The sequence below is a fragment of the Hyaena hyaena genome, unplaced genomic scaffold (assembly GCF_003009895.1).
Source record: "Hyaena hyaena isolate Hyena2069 unplaced genomic scaffold, ASM300989v1 scaffold_503, whole genome shotgun sequence".
In the NCBI taxonomy this organism is placed as follows: Eukaryota; Metazoa; Chordata; class Mammalia; order Carnivora; family Hyaenidae; genus Hyaena; species Hyaena hyaena.
The window spans coordinates 985,896-1,005,057 of record NW_024081132.1 but is presented as its reverse complement, the minus strand read 5'-3'; the positions used below and the strand labels follow the sequence as shown (position 1 = coordinate 1,005,057).

Sequence of the window (19,162 nt, the reverse complement as noted above, 5' to 3'; positions counted from 1 at the left end):
ATTTCAGCCATTCTGACTGGTGTGAGGTGGGATCTCATTGTGGTTTTAATTTGTATTTCCCTGATGATGAGTGATGTTGAGCATTGTTTCATGTTGACCATCTGGATATCTTTTTTGGAGAAGTGTCTATTCATGTCTTGACCATTACTTCACGGGATTATTTGTTTTTTGGGAGTTGAGTTTGATAAGTTCATTATAGATTTTGCATACTAACCCTTTATCTGATATGTCATTTGCAAATACCTTCTCCCATTTTGTTGGTTTTCTGCCATCATTTATTTTGTAAACTTACTGTTTATTTTTATTGTGTCTTTTTTCGTTCTGCCATTATTACTTTAAGTATTTTCCTCCATTACTTTAAATATTTCCTTTCCCATCCCTATTCCTTCAGGCAGCCAGTCATCATGTATGTGAGTATGCTTAGTGTTTCATACTCACAAAGTTCTATTTTTTTTTAATGTTTATTCTTGAGAGAGAAAGAGAGCAGGGGAGGGGCAGAGAGAGGGAGACAGATGATCTGAAGCAAGCTCTGTGCTGACAGCGGAGAGCCTGATGCTGGGCTCAGATTCATGAACTGTTGAGGTCATGACCTGAGCAGAAACCAAGAGAGTCAGATGGTTAACTGACTGAGCCACCCAGGTGCCCCTATTCTTTTTTTTTTTTATGTTTCGTTTATTTTTTAAGAGAGAGAAAGAAAGTGCAAGCAGGGGAGGGACAGAGAGGGAGTCAGAGACAGAATCCAGACAGGCTCCAGGCTCTGAGCTAGCTGTTAGCATAGAGCCCGACATGGGGCTCGAACCCACCAACCGTGAGATCATGACCTGAACTGAAGTCGGACGCTCAACCAACTGAGCCACCCAGGCGCCCCTCTTTCTGTTTTTTAAATCTTTGTGTTTTCATTTTGGGTATTTTCTGTTGTGGTGTTTTAAGATTCCTTTTTTTTTTTCTTTTATGTTTATGTAAGTAATCTGTACACTCAATGTGGGGCTCAAACTCCCCAACTGAGCCGGCCAGTCTCCCAAAGTGTCTTTAATTCCTAATACTGTTCTTCACAGTCTGATCGATGTTAATCCTATTAAGTATATTTTTGTCTCCAGAAGTCTTGACCTGAGTCTTTTTTTTCTCATTTGTTTCTCTCATGTTTATGCTTTCCTTTATATTCTTGAACATGTGGAATAGATTTAAAAAAATTTTTCTATTTATTTTTGAGAGATGTACGGGGGGAAGGGGCAGTGGGAGGGGACAGGATCTGAAGCAAGCTCTGCGCTGATAGCAGAGAGCCCTGTGAGGGTTTTGAACTCACAAATCATGAGATCATGGCCTTAGCTGAAGTTGGACGCTTAACTGACTGAGCCACCCAGGTGCCCCAGAGCATGTGGAATACATTTTAAATAACTGTCTTAATGTCCTTGTCTAGTTCTGTCATCTGTGTCCTTTCCGGGTCTGTTTCTATTGAATATCCTTTTTTCACTATGGATTTTAATTGCTAGCTTCTTTGTTTGCCTGGTAATTTTTTGCTTATGTAACTTACCAGATATTGTGAGATTTGTTGCAGGGCTGGTGTGTGTGTGTGTGTTTTGTTGTATTTTAGAAATAGAGAACATGAGCGGGGGAGAGGGGTAGAGTGAGAGAGAATCTTAAGCAGGAGCCAGATGCGGGGCTTGATCCCACAATCCTGGGATCATGACCTGACCCAAAATCAAGAAGTCAGATGCTCAACCGACTGAGCCACCCAGGTGCCTCTCTGTATGTTTGTTTGTTTATTTTGACTCTGGGATGCAGCTACTTGGAAACAGTTCGGTGCTGTTGAGGATTGCCTATAAGTTTTTGTTAGGCAAGCCTGGAACAGGTCTGCAGTTCTACTTTAACTCCATTACTAAAGCGGTACTTGTCTTGTGTGGTACAGGTCTTTCTACCCCAGCTATTGGGAACATGAGTTATTCTACACCCTGTGTGATATCTGAAGATTGTTTCATCTATTCCTTTCTAGTAATTCTTACCTAGGCCTCAGTTTTCTCAAGCAGAACCTGATTAGCAGTTAGCCAGAGGCCAGAGATAATGTTCTGCAGATATCTGGAGCTTGCTATCTCTTCTTCATTCTGTCCTGTAAAATCTAGCCACCAAGACCTCTCCAAACTCAACTCTTGTCTCAGTTCTGTGAGAGAGACTCCTTTTGGATTCCTTCTCTGTGCCGTGAACAAAATTCTAGAGGCAAGTATAGGGACACTTGTAGGGCTCATCTCATTTGTTAACCTCTCAGATCACTGTCCTGTGCTGCTACTGTTCAGTGTTGAAAACTGATATTTCATGTACTTGACCATTTTTTTTTTAGTTGTTTGAGGTGGAAAGGTGAATCTGGTACCTGTTAACTTCCATCATAGCTAATAGTGAAAGTTAAATAGTATTTCAACTTCCCCTCACCTATATGAGATATAAAACATTTTCTGTATTTTTGCTGCCACTGGAGTAACTCAATGTAGCATGTATATGTAGCATTCATGTGTTTGTTTTTAGTGCTCATACTCTGGACATTTGTGTTACTACCACATTGTGTGGTTCATTGACTAATGTGGTTCCATAGACTGATATGGTTTGTGAACTGTTACTAGTCTGCTAGGAGATAAGTATACAAATTTGGAGTAAGCATACTTTTTTTTAAGTTTATTTGAGAGAAAGTGTGAGTGGGGAGGGCAGAGAACAGGAGGGAGAGAGAGAATCCCAAGTAGGCTCCATGCACAGTGCAGGTTTGATCTCACAACTGCAAGATTATGACCTGAGTGGAAATCAAGCGTTGGACACTTAAGTGCCTGAGCCACCAAGGTGCCCCTGGAGTAAGCATTATTTTATTTAAAAAAAAAAAAAAAAAAAAAAAATCCATCTGATGGGGTGCTTGGCTGGCTCAGCTGGAAGGGCAAAATAAATTAAAAAAAAAAAATAGCAACAAGTGATTGTTAGACAAACAAAAAACCCATCTGTTGTACACTGGAAATAAAAAATCTGATCCTTCAACCACTGGTAACTTGAGAAGCTATGTGTTGGAATCTAGCCAGAATAACCCCTTAGTGAAGCTATTCAAACATCACTGGCTGGGACAGAAAATGTTTGTAGATAAGGATCCAAAGCCCTAATTCCAGGGTTCTGGGTAGATTATCTATCTACTTGCTTACCTGCAGCTAAATACTGCCTTTTAAACTGTGCCTCATCCCTATGGCTCTAGCTTTGAGCCAGTTTTTTTCAACCCAGTTTTCCCCATTCCTCAGGGCTTTCCATCAAACTTGTTGACCAGTACAATATTCACAAAAGATTAGAAGTTGGAAGCAAAGATTTTGGATTCTGCTGAATGTAACTGACAACTTTTTTCTTTTTAATCTTTAAAGCATTTAAGCCTTTTCTGGAACTCAGACTCCAATATAGTTAGTCCCCACCTATCATTTAATCTCTTCTGCCTCTTCCTGTTCTTCTAAACAAGCTGTCCCCTCTGCTGTTTTAATGTTTGGTTGAAGACTGTCTCCAATGCATACAGTAGGCACTAAAATTAAAATGTCTGTTAAATTTAAATATTTATTGAATTACTGTTTTTTAATTGTTAATTTGTTTTGTCCATGTTTCTTGTGTTACTAATTTCTTTATGTTATAGCTAAAAAAGAAGAAAGTCCAGTTGTGAAAAACGAATGGACTCCATTCTGTGTGTGTGTGTGTGTGTGTGAGAGAGAGAGAGAGAGAGAGAGAGAGAGAGAGAGAGATTTCAGTAATGGTCTAATAGTCCTTTTATCTTCTATAGCTTCCTTTTTATTTTTTAAAAAAATTTTAAAGTTTATTTTCTTTTTGAGAGAGAGAGAGAGAGAGAGAGAGAGTGTGTGTGTGTGTGTGTGTGTGTGTGTGTGTGAGTGAGCAGGGGAGGAGCAGAAAGAAAGGGAGACACAATCTGAAGCAGGCTCCAGGCTCTGGACTTTCATCACAGACCCTGATGCGGGGCTCATCCCACGAAAAATTAAGTTAGTTTATTTATTTTGAGAGAGAGAGCATGTGGGAAGAGGAGATGGAGGGAGGGAGAGCCAGAGCTCATGCATGAGCATCCCAAGCAAGCTCTGCACTGTCAGTGTAGATGCAGGGCTGGAACTCACAAACCATGAGATCATGATCTGAGCTGAAATCAAGAGTTAAATGCTTAACTGAGTTACCCAGGTGCCTCTATCTTTTATAGCTTCTATTATAGTTTTAGCTTTTATTCTCATATTTCTAGCTTTCTTGTGGTATATACTCCCAATTCTAATTTATTGCTTCTGAGTAAAACTTGATAGCATAAAGTACCCTGGTAGTCAGGTTGCCTCTTTCTGTATGTTCTTTAACAGCATTCTCAGCTCTCATTTGAGATTTGGTGTGCTTTGGGGACACATTTATAGATGATATATGTCCATATCTGGATATTACCTTTGGGATATACATGAAAACTGATAATAGAGCAAGTTGAAATGGCAAGAATTTAAATTAATATCAAGCAATCTGTAGTTCCTAAGTAGTAACTGAAATCAACTATGTCTTAAAGCCTGTCTAAAGTACAATTGTATTGTAAAGAAAATGGAGGAGCGCCTGGGTGGCTCAGTCGGTTAAGCGTCCGACTTCAGCTCAGGTCATAATCTCACGGGTAGTGGGTTCGAGCCCCATGTTGGGCTCTGCTGACAGCTAGCTCAGAGCCTGGAGCCTGCTTCAGATTCTGTATCTCCCTCCCTCTCTGACTCTCCCCTGCTCACGCTATCTCTCTCTCTCTCTCTCTCTCTCTCTCTGTCTCTCTCTCAGGAACAAATAAAATGTTAAAAAAATTTAAAAAAAAATTACAATTGTGTTGTAGACTTTTCTCTCACTTTATTTACTAATTTTCAAAATAATCCAGTGGTTTCCTATTATTCTCCAAAGATAATGAGTTTTTTGTTTTTGTGTCCTTGATAACACATAGATTTAAACATATTTGAAGTTTTCAGTCCATTGTAGCTATTACTTTTTTGGCGCTCAAACTGACTCTTCTTTTGACTAGTGGAATTTTATCCAGGCTGGTTCTTGAATCTGCTTTTGTAATATTTTTGTAAATTATTATGAAATGTGTCATTTATAGAAAAGTTGCAAAAATGGTACAAAGAACTATTCAGTTTTTCCCTGGATTCCCCATATTTGCTTTATAATTCCTTTTGTCATGACCATACATATATGACTTTAAGTCATTATTAGATATAGCTTTGTTGCTTTCTTACATGAAAGCTAAACTCACCTTTGTACTTCCCCTGTCCCAGCTTACAGTCTGTTATTTCTCGACAGAATCTTGGTTGCTTTTAGTGAGATGGAATTTTATGCATATAGTCTGGGTGCTAGGTGTGGGGTACTCATTGCTACTGAGTTGGTCATTATTTCTAGACCTTTTCAGTAAACACAACTATGAAATGCTTTAATTACAAAATTTTTTTAATGTTTATTTTTGAAAGAGACAGTGTGAGTGGGGGAGGGCAGAGTTAGAGAGAGGGACCCAGAATCTGCAGCAGGCTCCAGGCTCTGAACTGTCAGCACAGAACCCGACACGGGGCTCGAACTCCGGAACCATGAGATCATGATTTGATTTGGATGCCCAACTGACTGAGCCACCTAGGCGCCCCACAACCATGAGGTTTTAAAAATACTTACTAAAACTTTCCAAAAAATGAATGTTCTTGAAAACTTTTCTTCTTAATTTTTTTTTTAAATGTTTTTATTTATTTCTAGGAGAGAGAGACACACACAGCATGAGGAGGGGAGGGTCAGAGAGAGAGGGAGTCACAGACTGAAACAGGCTCCAGGCTCTGAGCTGGCAGTCAGCAGAGCCCGACGCGGGGCTCGAACCCATGAACCGCGAGATCATGACCTGAGCGAAAGTCGGACGCTTAACCGACTAAGCCACCCAGGCGCCCCTCTTCTTAATTTTTTAAAGAATAGAACTTATTTTTAGTGAGAAGTTTAGTCAAGTGTGACAGGAATGCATATGTTGCATTATAATAAATACTTTCTTCCACCTAAATCATGAACTTAAAGTTAGGACGTTATCATCACCGTAGTATATCTCATGCCTAGCAATACGTATTTAACAGATATTAGAATGAGTGAAGATTAAATATAATATAAGTAAACATTGCCTTTAAGATCTTAATATCCTGTAGGGCATTTAATAAACAGTAGCTCTTACGGCTTTATTTTGAGAGAGAGTGTGAGATTGGGGGTGGGGGCGCCAACAGAGAGGAAGAGAGAATCCTAAGCAGGCCCTGCACTGCCAGCGCAAAGCCCAACATGGGGTGAACCCATCAACTGTGAGATCGTGACGTGAGCTGAAGTCAAGAGCTGGATGCTCATCTGAGCCACCCAGGCACCCCTCTTTTTATGGCTTTATATATATATATTTTAAAGTTATCAGACTTTAAAAAAAATTTTTTAATGTTTTATTTATTTTTGAGATGGAGAGAGACAGAGCATGAGGGGGGTAGGGGCAGAGAGACAGAGACCTACAGAATCTGAAGCAGGCTCCAGGCTCTGAGCTGTCAGCACAGAGCCCAATGTGGGGCTTGAACCCACGAACATGAGATCATGACCTGAGCTGAAGCTGGAGTCTTAACCGAGCCATCCAGGCGCCTCTATATTTTTCTTAATTTACGTAATTTCAGACTTAAACTAGCCTCATTTTTACTTGTTTCCCCTTAATTTTTTATTACAGGATTGAAGAAGATGCTCCTGCTCCCTCTACCTCTGCAGATAAAGTGGATAGGTAAGATTATTTACAGAGTACAGTTAGACTTATTTCTGGAACATAAACTTAAGAACTATATAATTTGGGTAGTTTCATTTATTAAGATTTTTATTTAAAATTTTTTAAAATGCATGTTTATCATTTTTGAGAAACAGAGTATGAGTGGGGGAGAGGGGGGAGAGAGAGGGAGACACAGAATCTGAAGCAGGCTCCAGGCTCTGAGCTGTCAGCACAGAGCCTGATGTGGGACTCGAACCCATGAACCGTGAGATCATGACCTTAGTCAAAGTCTGACGCTTAACTGACTGAGTCACCCAGGTGCCCCTAAAATTTTTTTAAAATGTTAACTTATCTTTGAATATTTCTGCTGATTTAGGTTTCTATTTTGTAAGGTTGCCATTTTCTTTTCTTCTTTTCTGAGAGAGAGAGAGAGAGAGAGAGAGAGAGAGACAGCATGAGCAGGGGAGGATCAGAGAGAGGGAGACACAGAATCCAAAGATAGGCCTCAGGCTCTGAGCTAGCTGTTAGCACAGAGCCCAGCGCGGGGCTCGAACTCATGAACTGTGAGATCATGACTTGAGCCGAGGTCGGACACTTAACCGACTGAGCCACCCAAGGCACCCCCATAAGGTTGCCATTTTCAATTTTTTGTTACTCTAGTTTAAAAGTTGTATTTATTTAAAAATTTTTTTTATTTTTGAGAGAGACAGGGATGGGGTGAAGGGGCAAAGAGAGAGGGATACAGAGGATCCCAAGCGGGCTGTGTGCTGAAGGCTCAGAGCCTGGAGCCTGCTTCGGATTCTGGGTCTTCTCTCTCTGTCCCTTCCCCACCTTTCCTCCCCCGCTCACCCTCTGTCTCTCTCAAGTCCTCTCAAAAATAAAGATAAATGGTTAAAAAAAAGAAGTTAAATTTTATATTGAGCTCACAACCTACTTCCATATAACTTCCTCATCTTGTTGTGACTATGATTCTTAACCAAAGGTAAGGAAAATAGTTAACTAGAATGCTTATCCAAAAGGCAGATGTATGGGTTGCATTCCTGGAGATTTTATTTGTTAAGCTTGAGACAGAATTCATGCTTGTTTGTTTTTAAAAAACTGATAATTCTTAAACTCCGTTAGGTTGAGAATCATTACAGTAAATTCTGTTTAATCTTTTCATATATTTGCACATCTGTTTTTATTAGTTTTAAATGCTTTATATATGTTATATATCTTTTTTTTTTTAATTTTTTCTTATGTTTTATTTATTTCTGAGAGAGACAGCATGAGCAGGGGAGGGTCAGAGAGAAAGGGAGACACAGAATCCGAAACAGGCTCCAGACTCTGAGCTAGCTGTCAGCACAGAGCCTGACGCCAGGCTCGAACGCACGAACTGTGAGATCATGACCTGAGCCGAAGTCGGATGCCCAACCGACTGAGCCACCCAGGTGCCCCTCTTTTTTTTTTTTTTTTTTTTTTTTTAATAATCTCTGGGGCGCCTTGATGGCTCAGTCGGTTGAGTGTCTGACTTCGGCTCAGGTCACGATCTCACAGTTCGTGGGTTCGAGCCCCACATTGGGCTCTGTGCTGACAGCTCAAAGCCTGGAGCTTGTTTTTAGATTCTATGTCTCTTTCTCTGACCCTCCCCCGCTCACACTGTCTGTCTGTCTCTCTCTCAAAAATAAATGAAACATTTTTTAAAAATTAAAAAAATATATATACCCAGTGTTGGGCTCCAACTCACAACCCTGAGATCAAGAGTCTCATGCACTACCAACTGAGCCAGCCAGGTGCCCCCAGTTTTATTTTTTAAATCTTAGATTTAGAAAGTATAATCCATTTGAAGTTAATTTTTGTATGAGGTGTGGTATAGGGTTACTTTTTTGCATGTGGATATCCAGTTATTCCAGCACTATTTGTTGAAAAGATTATTCTTTGCCCATTGAATTGTCTTGGAGCATTTGTCAGAATTTCAAGTGGCTGTATGGGTGGATCTACTTTTGTATTCTGTTCCATTTTATCTTTTTTTTTTAATGTTTGTTTTTGAGAGAGAGAGAGAGCAAGATAGCATGAGCAGGGTAGGGGCAGAGAGAGGAGGAGACACAGAATCTGAAGCAGGCTCTAGGCTCTAAGCCGTCAGCACAGAGCCCATTTTGGGGCTCGAACTCAAAAGACATTGAATTGTGAGATCATGACCTGAGCCAAAGTCGGCTGCTTAACTGACTGAGCCATCCAGCCACCTGTTTCTTTTTTTTTCTTTTTTTTTTTTTAATGCCAGTTCCACATTGTCTTGATATTGAGATCACTGCCTTTTTCTCTGTTTCTTGATTTATTTTTCTTATAGGTATTACAACTTGCTGTACGAATTTATGGTTCTTTTATAATTAGTTTTTTGTTGCTTAATTAGCAAATATTTATAGTAACATACAATATAGGCTTTGTGAGTAGATAAGCCTTTAAGAGAAAATAATCAGTAAAGCTCATGAGAATGCTTTGGGATTTTGTCGTCTTTTTTTCTTTTCTTTTCTTTTTTTAAGTGGTTATTTTTTAGAGAGAGCAAGCAGAGGAGGGGCCAAGAGAGAGGGAGACAGAGGATCCCAAGCAGGCTCTGTGCTGATAGCAGAGAACCCCATGTGGAGCTTGAACTCCTGAACTGAGAGATCATGACCTGAGCTAGATGCTTAATTGACTGAGCCACCCAGGCATTCCAGGATTTCTTTTTGCTTTTATTTATTTATTTTTATTATTATTGTTGTTTTATTTATTTCTGAGAGAGAGAGGGAGACAGAATCTGAAGCAGGCTCCAGGCTCTGAGCTAGCTGTCAGCACAGAGCCTGATGCGGGGCTTGAACCCATGAACTGTGAGATTATGACCTGAGCTGAAGTCGGATGCTTAACCGACTGAGCCACCAAGGCGCTACTCTTTTTGCTTTTATAGTGATAGATAATTGTGAGTTAGCTAAGCCTTGCCAGAGTGGTCAAAGCTTTAAAGAGGTTAAAGTATAATGGTTTAAATATAGCACTGTATTCAAGGCACTTAGGTGGGTCAGTCAGATAACACAGTCCGTCTCTTTCTTGATTCTAGCTCAGGTCACGATCCCAGGGTCTTGGGATCCAGTCTCAAGTTAGGCTCCATGCTGAGCTGAGCTAGAAGCCTGCTTAAGATTCTTTCCCTCTGCCTTTCTTTCCTGCTTGCACTCTCTCTAAAGTAAAAATTAAAAAAATATATAGCAGCTATTCAAAAAATGTTGATTTGTAAAAAGTATTCGACACTTGGAAAACTTTTTTCTTGCAGGTTGGATGTGGATAATGAAGCTAAGAAATTGTTGGGTTTAGGACAGAAACATCTGGTGATGGGGGATATTCCAGCAGCTGTCAATGCTTTCCAGGAAGCAGCTAGTCTTTTGTAAGTACTGTGTTTTTCTATGGTATGCTATGTTGTGTTTGTTAAAAGGTTGTCTTGGGGTGCCTGAGTGGCTCAGTCACTTAAATGTCTGACTCTTGATTTTGGCTCAGGTCATGATTTCATGGTTTGTGGCATTGGGCTCTGCACTGGCAGTGCGGAGCATGCTTAGAATTCTCTCTTCCTTTCTGTCTCTGTTCATGAATGAATGGCTGTCTTTTTTTTTTTTTTTTTTTTTTTTTAAAATTTTTTTAATGTTTTATTTATTTCTGAGAGAGAGACAGCATGAGCAGGGGAGGGTTAGAGGCAGAGGGAGACACAGAATCTGAAACAGCCTCCAGGCTCTGAGCTGGCTGTCAGCACAGATCCCAACACGGGGCTCAAACCCACAAACTGTGAGATCATGACCTGCGCCGAAGTCAGATGCTTAACTGACTTAGCCACCCAGGTGCCCCTGAATGGCTGTCTTATGGTTGGGGGAAGAGTTTTAAAAGATTAGATATTTTTCATATATAAGTTTATTCCTGTAACTAACAATGAGACTTACATATCACTGAGCAATTTCAGTCTTTGCTTTTCCTGAGTAAGGTCATTTGTTTTCCAGTCACCACTAATTAGGGTGACCAACCTGTCCTACTCTGTTCTGAGACTTTTCTAATTTAACACTGGAAGTTTTATGTCTGGGGAAATTCCTCTAAAATCCCAAAGAAGCCATAAGGGCTCATGGGTGGCTCAGTCAGTTGAGCGACCAGCTCTTGATTTTAAATCAGGTCATGATCCCAGGGTGGGATCGAGCCCCCTGTCAGGCTCTGAGCATGTAGTCTGCTTAAGAATCCCTCTCTTGGGGTGCTTGGGTGGCTCAGTTGGTTAAGCGTCCGACTTCAGCTCAGGTCATGATCTCATGATTTGGGGGTCTGAGCCCTGCCTTGGGCTCTTTGCTGACAGGTAAGAGCCTGGAGCCTGCTTCAGATTCTGTGTGTGTGTGTGTGTGTGTGTGTGTGTGTGTGTGTGTGTGTGTGTGTGTGTGCCCCTCCCCTGCTCACACTCTTTTTTGCTCAAAAAAAAAATTTTTTTTAATTAAAAATTTCTATTTTTCTCTCTGTCTCTCTACTTCCCGTGTGTGTGTGTGTGTGTGTGTGTGTGTGTGTGTCTGCCCCTCCCCTGCTCACACTCTTTTTTGCTCAAAAAAAATTTTTTTTATTAAAAATTTCTATTTTTCTCTCTTTCTCTCTGTCTCTCTACTTCCCTCCCCCGCTCCAGTGCTTTCTAGTCTCTCTTAAAAAACAAAACATGGTGGGAGTGGGGAAGAGGGGAAGAGGGGTGATGGGCATGGAGGAGGGCACTTGTTGGGATGAGCACTAGGTGTTATATGGAAACCAACTTGACAATAAACTATGAAAGAAAAAAAAAAACAGTCCCAGGCAAGCCATGATGATCACCCTACTACTAATGCTGATATAAATACAGAATTTTTCAGATTGTTAGCACCATTATTTTCTGTTGCAACTATTGGAAGTTGGAAGCTACCACTAGGTGGCCATATATAGCTATATTGTGAGGAAGCAGATTAGCTTTATTTAGTGCCTCAAAAGTGATTTATTTTAAGTAAAGAGTTTAATGTATCTGTAGAGATGAAAGAAAAAAATTGAAATTGAATCTTCAAGCAGTAGCCTTTCAGCCTATGACCTGGTTTGAACTAGTTTCCTCTAATATCCTATTACCAGTAGCAGTTGAAGTTAGTCATGTTCCCTGATGAGTTGATTAGTTATATGGAATTGAGTTGAAGAAATCCTCCTTATAATAGAAATGCTTATAATAAAACTGGGTTTCAGACTCACAGTGATCAAAAGCCTCTGGCTTCTTCATTCCTCCTTAGGGTCCTATCAGTCTATTCTTGTCCTAACTCCACTTCTCCCAACATCTAGAACAGAATCTTATTCCTGGATGTCTTCATTAATCTCTTCTCTAACTCTTGTCTTTTTTTTTTTTTTATATTTATTTACTTTGAGGATGGGGGGAGAGGCAGAGAGAGAGAGAGACAGAATCCCAGGCAGGCTCCATGATTAGCCTGGAACCCAACACGGGACTTGATTCCACAACACAAGATCATGACCTGTGCCAAAATTAAGAGTTGGGACGCTTAACCTTCTGAGCTACCCAGGTGCCCCATCTCTTGTCTAATTCCTGACCTGCAGTCTCTTAGTTTGTCATCACCTGGGCCTTGAAGAACTAGGGATCTGATATCCAGTGGTGTGTTGTGAGTAGGGCCCAAATTTTTTCTAATGCTAAGTATTTAAGTGTTTTTACAATAAATATGTCTGGTTATCATAGAATATAAAGTGCAGAAATCTTAAGTTTTTAAGAATAAGCACAGGGGCGCCTGGGTGGCTTAGTCGGTTAAGCGTCCGGCTTTCGCTTAGGTCATGATCTCGCGGTTCGTGGGTTCGAGCCCCGCGTCGGGCTCTGTGCTGGCTGCCAGCTCGGAGCCTGGAGCCTGTTTCAGATTTTGTGTCTCCCTCTATCTCTGACGCCCCCCTGCTCACGCTGTCTCTCTCTCTCTCTCCTAGAAAAAAAAAAAAAAAAAAAAAAAAGAATAAGCACAAATAAACATACTTCTTAGCTTATTCCCAGATTCCTGAAAAGATCAGTATTTTCACTGTCTTACCCTTAAGGATATTTACAGGAAACATTCTAATCTAGGAGATCTCTTCACAGTACTTTCTGCTTAATTTCTCTAGTTTTTCTCATTAGACAGTAAAAGTCACTAGTTGGCCTGAGTTTCCATGACATCTGTTAATCCTTTACTCCATGAAAGGTAGTCTCATTCTATATATAAAGTACCTCCTTTCTATTTATCACACTTGTGATTTTTCCCCTTCCCTATTTGTCTATATATTTTTTATAATTATTTAATTTTTTAAGGTTTAATCATTTTTAAGAAACAGAGTATGTGGGGGAGGGGCAGAGAGAGAGGGAGACACGGAATCTGAAGCAGTCTTCAGGCTCTGAGCTGTCACCACAAACCCCAACGCGGGTCGCAAACTCAATTGTGAGATCATGACCTGAGCTAAAGTCAGATGCGTAACTGAGCCACCCAGGCGGCACCCCCGCCCCCCCGTCTAGATGTTAATAGCTAAAACTTATATATAGTGCTGTTTGTATATCTAAACATTGTACTTTTATATACATTAATTCTTAGGATAGATCTTTAAGCAGTTCTTAACATTTCTACTTTATAGATGAGAAAACTAAGGTACTGTGAGTCTAAGGTTCTAAAAGGTAGTTAAAGTTTAGAGATGTGATTTGAACCCAGGCAGTCTGACTCCAGAGAAAAAGCTCTTACCCTCTATAACATGATGTCTTTCCATATACCTTATTCATCCTTTAGGTTCCAGCTAAAGGTCCTTTAACTATTCTGGCCCATAACGACACCCGTTTTCTAACAGGAGAAATACCTATTAATGTAGTTTGTCTCTTAAGATTATATTACTCTATCTATAGCAAATTGATGTTACTTGGAATGTATATACAGAAATAAAGACCAGGCAATATTAACTTCATACATTGTGTTTTAAGATTCCTTTGAACTTGACTTGCAAGCGAGAGGAGGGGAGTATCGGTTTCCTAGAGGGTGTGTTACTGAACAAATGCCATTTTCGAATTTAAAGGACTAGAAATAAATGCTTTAGATTAGATGTTAATTCAGGTCTTCGATTTTTATTCTCTTTGTAGAGGTAAGAAGTATGGAGAGACCGCTAATGAGTGTGGAGAAGCCTTCTTTTTCTATGGGAAATCACTTCTGGAGTTGGCAAGGTATGTCTTTCAAGCCACAGTTTTTAAGTAGGGTGTTTTGTAAAACATAACGGTCTTGTTTAAAATCTTAATGTTTCTTTGTTTGCCAAGATTGTTTACTAGCTTTGTGATTTCACATGAGCTAAGTGGACTGGTTTTACTAAGAAAGGGTAAGGTTTAGGAGGAACAGGACATATTGATGAAAGTTTAAAAGGCACTTGAAGCAGAGTAAAGTTATGCTTGGGATTTGACTTTTAGAGTCTTTGGAGGCAGAGATCTTTCTGTTAGTGAGTGGTCAATAATTTATTGAAGTCTAGTATAGAGAGAACTTTTTAAAGCACTCTCAGCCCAAAATAGTCATCCTTAACAAGGACTAAAGGACAGTTTGAAAACACTAGCATATGAGAATCTCTAGTAAATAAAACTTACAAGTAGTTCTTGTGTCTTTTCCACTGAAGTTTATTAACCAGAATAAAATCTATTGAGGGTATACAAACTAACAAATAACTTGTGCCCTGTTTAATCTGGGAAGTTTTCTAATTTTGTAGATCATTCTCATGGTTTGTCATGAAAGTCTTGCCAGAATGTTTTTAAGCTATCTAGAAAAATGTGGGTGGATGCGAAGTTTGGGAAATACAGTGACCATTATGTAAAGGGAATATATATTGATCTTTTTCTTTTGACAAATTTTTTAGGTGGCTGGATGAAGGGTTTGCTTTTCTTTCAGAAAAAAAATTTTTTTTTTAAACATTTATTTCATTTTTGAGAGACAGAGTGAGAACAGAGTGTGAGGGGGAGAGGAGACACAGAATCAGAAGCAGGCTCCAGGCTCTGAGCAAATGTTCAGCACAGAGCCTGATGCGGGGCTCGAACCCATGAACCATGAGATCATGACCTGAACCAAAGTCAGACACTTAACCGACTGAGCCATCCAGGCACCCCTTTTCTTTCAGTATTTTTACAGTCTTAATTTATATTAGTTTTGATTGTTGCTTTTTGTCTATGAAAACTTAAATTTTCTCTGTACTTGATTGCTCTTCTGTTGCTTTTATAATATAGGACTATAATTTTTGTCTTAGAAAAACTGTTAGTTCTATCCATCATACCTTTGGTACTTTATCCTTTTGGTCTTCTAGAATGGAGAATGGTGTATTGGGAAATGCCCTGGAAGGTGTGCATGTGGAAGAGGAGGAAGGAGAAAAAACAGAAGACGAATCTCTGGTAGAAAATAATGATAACATAGATGGTATGTGGAGTTGCATGTGACATTAAGAAGATGCGACGTAAATTTCTTGTGTATAAATGATGGGAATAGGGCTCTCCCTATCCTGGATGGTCTCTCCTAAGTTGGCCAGGGGGTGATACCTGGATCTTGTGGAGACTACGGTGGAGGTAGCCAATTACTGAAACTGACAGCAGGCTTTTGTAAGAAGAAAACTTAATTTCCCCAGTAAATGTGTTTGTTAAGTTAATATTTTAAATATACAACAACCTGGAATATTTTTCTTATACAAAATTTTTAAAAGTCTGTGCAGCTCAGTTATTTTAATAGCCGTGCTTTTGAAGTCTTTTTACACTTTTTGTGGCTAAGAAAATTAAATGTTAAATTCTAAGTGGAGTTTGGCTACTAGAGTTTTACATATCAGTTGGAGGTTTATAACGTTTAGAGGAGAGCATAAAGCTTGGCATCTCTTACCTAACTGATAATCAGAATGCTCAAGTAAAAGAATATCTAATTTAAGGAGCTTGGGTTTCTTTTGCAATAAGTTGCTCTGCTATCTGGGACTTTTTCCCTTTGCTTTTCTCAAGGGGACAGATAAGTTTTAGGTCCTCTGCTAAAATTTGAGCCAGGCTGTTTGAGGGTTTAAAGGGAATGTATTTTTAGTGTCCATTTATGCCTTTATCACTAAACTCGAAGACATGTTTATGCTTCATGTTCCTTAACCATGTAGAGGAAGCAAGGGAAGAGTTGAGAGAACAGGTTTATGACGCCATGGGAGAAAAAGAAGAAGCAAAAAAACCAGAAGACCAGTCTCTGGTAAAGCCTGAAATTGATAAAGAGCAGGAGACTGAAATGGAGAAGGGTGGAAGAGAAGATATGGATATAAGTGAGCCTGCACAGGAACTACAGGAAAAAGTTGAATCCACTCCAGATCAGTTAGCTGAAACCACTGAGGAAGCAAAAGAAACAGCATCAGAAGGACTGAATGAGGCCAAGGTCACTTCTGAGAAGAAGCCAGAACAGGAAGCACCACATGCTGAGGAAGGAAAATCAGTTTGTAGAATTGACATCCAAGAAGAGTGCAGAGAAAAAGGAGGGCAAGAAAAGCAGGGAGAAGTAACTGTGAGCATAGAGGAGAAGCCAAAAGAAGCTTTAGAAGAGCAACCTGATAGGACTCTTGAAAAGCAGGGTACTGCAGTGGAGGCAGAAGCAGAGCCTGTAGATTCAACAGTCAAGCCAGTGGATGTGGGTGGAGATGAGCCAAAGGAGCAGGTAGCTGCCTCTGAAACTGAGCCAGGAAAGGCTGTTCTTGAGCAGCTGGTAGGGCAAGAAGTGCCTCCTGCTGAAGAGTCACCAGAGGTGACAGTAGAGGCTGCAGAGGCCTCAGCTGCAAAAGCTGGGTCAGAAGTCTCTGAGAAGCCTGGGCAGGAGATGACAGTTCTCCCCAAGGATGGTGCAGTCAATGGACTGTCAGCTGCAGGAGGTCAGACTCCTTATGAACAACAGACTAATGCAGAAGGACTGACAGAAACAAAAGATGGCTCAGGACTAGAGGAGAAGGTCAGGGCAGAGTTGGTTCCTAGCCAGGAGGAGACTAAGCTGTCCACAGAAGAGTCTGAGGCAGCTGGAGATGGGGTTGATACCAAGGTAGCCCAGGGGGCTACTGAGAAATGCCCTGAAGACAAAGTTAAGATAGCTGCTAATGAAGAAACACAAGAGAGAGAAGAACAGATGAAAGAGGGTGAAGGTAACCGGGATATGCAAGAGCTGCAGTGGGTGGAGTACATTCTGGATTTGACTCACTAATCATGGGTAAAAGTCAGCCTTCCATTCAGGATTTTCCGTCTGCCTTTGAATTAGGAAAGGGCTAAATGAAAATGGGGTAGTTTAAGAAGATTGTGATAAGTTCAGCAAGTTAAATCAAAAGAAAGTCCTTAGCTGGCTTATAAACTAATGCTTTTACTAACTGCAAAATAGGCCTTCTCTGTGATTTCTGAGACTTGGCTAGCTATCAGTAACTTGTACCGTACTAGCCAATAAAGGTGGATGGGGGGTTGGTGGGGTAGGTAGGGAAATAGTGGGCTAGGCTGGCAGAGAATGCTGAATGGATGTTCACTTGCATGCCTCTGGATTTTTAAATTTACTGTTCACATGGTTCCTCTTTGCTTTAGGAAGCAGAATTAGAACAGTAGAATCCAGTGAATTGGTACACTTAAGCAGGCATGCCATTTAAATGAAGGCAGTTAACCCCAGTGAAAGAATTCTGGTGACTCTAGTCTTCAGGAAGTGTTTAGAGGCTTATTCACATTAGTTTTAAATTAGCACCTCCAAAAGGTAATGAGAAACTTAACTATTAGCTCTCTTGCTGCTTTCCCCCTCATTTCATGCTTGCTTTGGCTGCTAAACTGAACTTTTTGTTACTTAGAATGTTATAAAGTGTCTGGATGCTTTGTATAGTATTATTGGTCTAATTTTGATTCAGTTCCATCAAGATGTATAAGCCTCTTATCAGTAATTCCATAACTGGCACGTCTGACTTGAGTTGTACTATCATTTGAGGATTCTACTGTCTGTAAGGTTCATCTAACTCTGGTATTAATAACCACAGATATACTCCAGTTAATAGTTAATACTTCGTATCATTGCCAGACTACTTCAAGAGTTTTCTTTACTTGTAGATTTTCAAAAACCCAGAGTCAGTATTTGCAGCTCATTCTGGTCTACATTCTACCTATGTGCAGGTCCCTGCACTCCAGCCAGCACAGGCATGGTAACCAGAAATAAATTGGCTAGATGGTAACACCATTGGGCTGCTTATTGAGTTTTAGGAGTTTTTTATGGAAAAATCACAGAACTGAATTCCTTAAATTTTAAGGAACTACCATGTCTTGATCTTTAATTTTTTTTTTTTTTTTTTAATGTTTGACTTATTTCTGAGAGAGAGCGTGAACAGGGGAGGGTCAGAGAGAGAGGGAGACACAGAATCTGAAACAGACTCCAGGCTCTGAGCTAGCTGTCAGCACAGAGCCCGACATGGGGCTTGCACCCACAAACCGAGATCATGACCTGAGCTGAAGTCGGACGCTTAACTGACTGAGCCACCTAGGCGCCCCATGTCTTTATCTTTAATGATGGTGAACAGAGACCGTAAGAAGTTCTGCTGGCTCTTTTTGAATAATAAGCTACAGTAGAATTGTTCTATTTCTCCAGTTCAGAAACGGTTCTATGGGATCACAAGTGACATTGTTAGAGCTCTCACATTATTTCTGATTCCAAAATAATACTCTACTTTAGTAGATGGTATTACTCTACCCACAGCCATGAGGATATTGAGGCTCAGGGGTTACATTACTTGTTTAGGGTCAAACACTAAGTCATAGTAGTAGTAGAATCCAACTCTAGATCTGACATGAACGTATTACTCTTCCCAAGCCTACCTCACAGGGAGGAAGGCAATTTTATCTCCTCCTTTAATCCATTTCCTATCAGAAACTTGCTGGTCACTCTCTCCAAAATACTTATAAAAAACCCTAGGAATCATCAGTTGCATTTTTTTTAGTATGTGTCACAGGTACCACTCTACTTCTAAAGAAGGTAGGTTTCCATATATTACAAATGAAGAAATGGCAGGGACACCTGACCTGTTCAGTCAGTTAGGTGTCCCACTCTTGATTTTGGCTCAGGTCATGATCTCGCAGTTGGTGGGTTTGAGCCCTGAGCCAGACTCTAGGCGAACAGAATGGAGCCTGTTTGAGATACTCTGTCTCCTTCTCTATCCATCTGCCCCTCATGATCTCTCTCTCTCTCTCTCTCTCTCAAAAAATAAATAAAAACAAAAACAAATGAAGAAATGGCAGAAAGAGGTTAAGCAATTTGCCTTAGTCTCATAGCCAATAAAAAGTTTATTTATTTTGAGAGAGCATGTGAGCAAGTGGCAGAGGAACACAGAGAGAATCTCAAGCAGGCCTCCACGCTGTCAGTCCAGAGCCCAATGCAGGGCTTG

At 40.3% G+C, this 19,162-nt stretch overlaps 1 protein-coding gene across 5 annotated transcripts in view; it reads left to right on the top strand.

Moving 5' to 3' along the window:
• The window catches only part of LOC120247076 (nuclear autoantigenic sperm protein), a 43,644-nt gene that overhangs the window by 17,294 nt on the left and 7,188 nt on the right, over positions 1-19,162 (top strand). For 4 of the 5 annotated variants that reach the window (XM_039254808.1, XM_039254809.1, XM_039254810.1 and 1 more), the window contains 5 exons: positions 6,728-6,778; positions 10,038-10,148; positions 13,878-13,958; positions 15,074-15,183; positions 15,890-16,906. In XM_039254808.1, coding sequence (XP_039110739.1) covers positions 6,728-6,778; positions 10,038-10,148; positions 13,878-13,958; positions 15,074-15,183; positions 15,890-16,906 — 1,370 coding nt within the window. The remainder of the gene's footprint in view (positions 1-6,727; positions 6,779-10,037; positions 10,149-13,877; positions 13,959-15,073; positions 15,184-15,889; positions 16,907-19,162) is intronic. The other variant, XM_039254812.1, reaches the window with a different exon arrangement.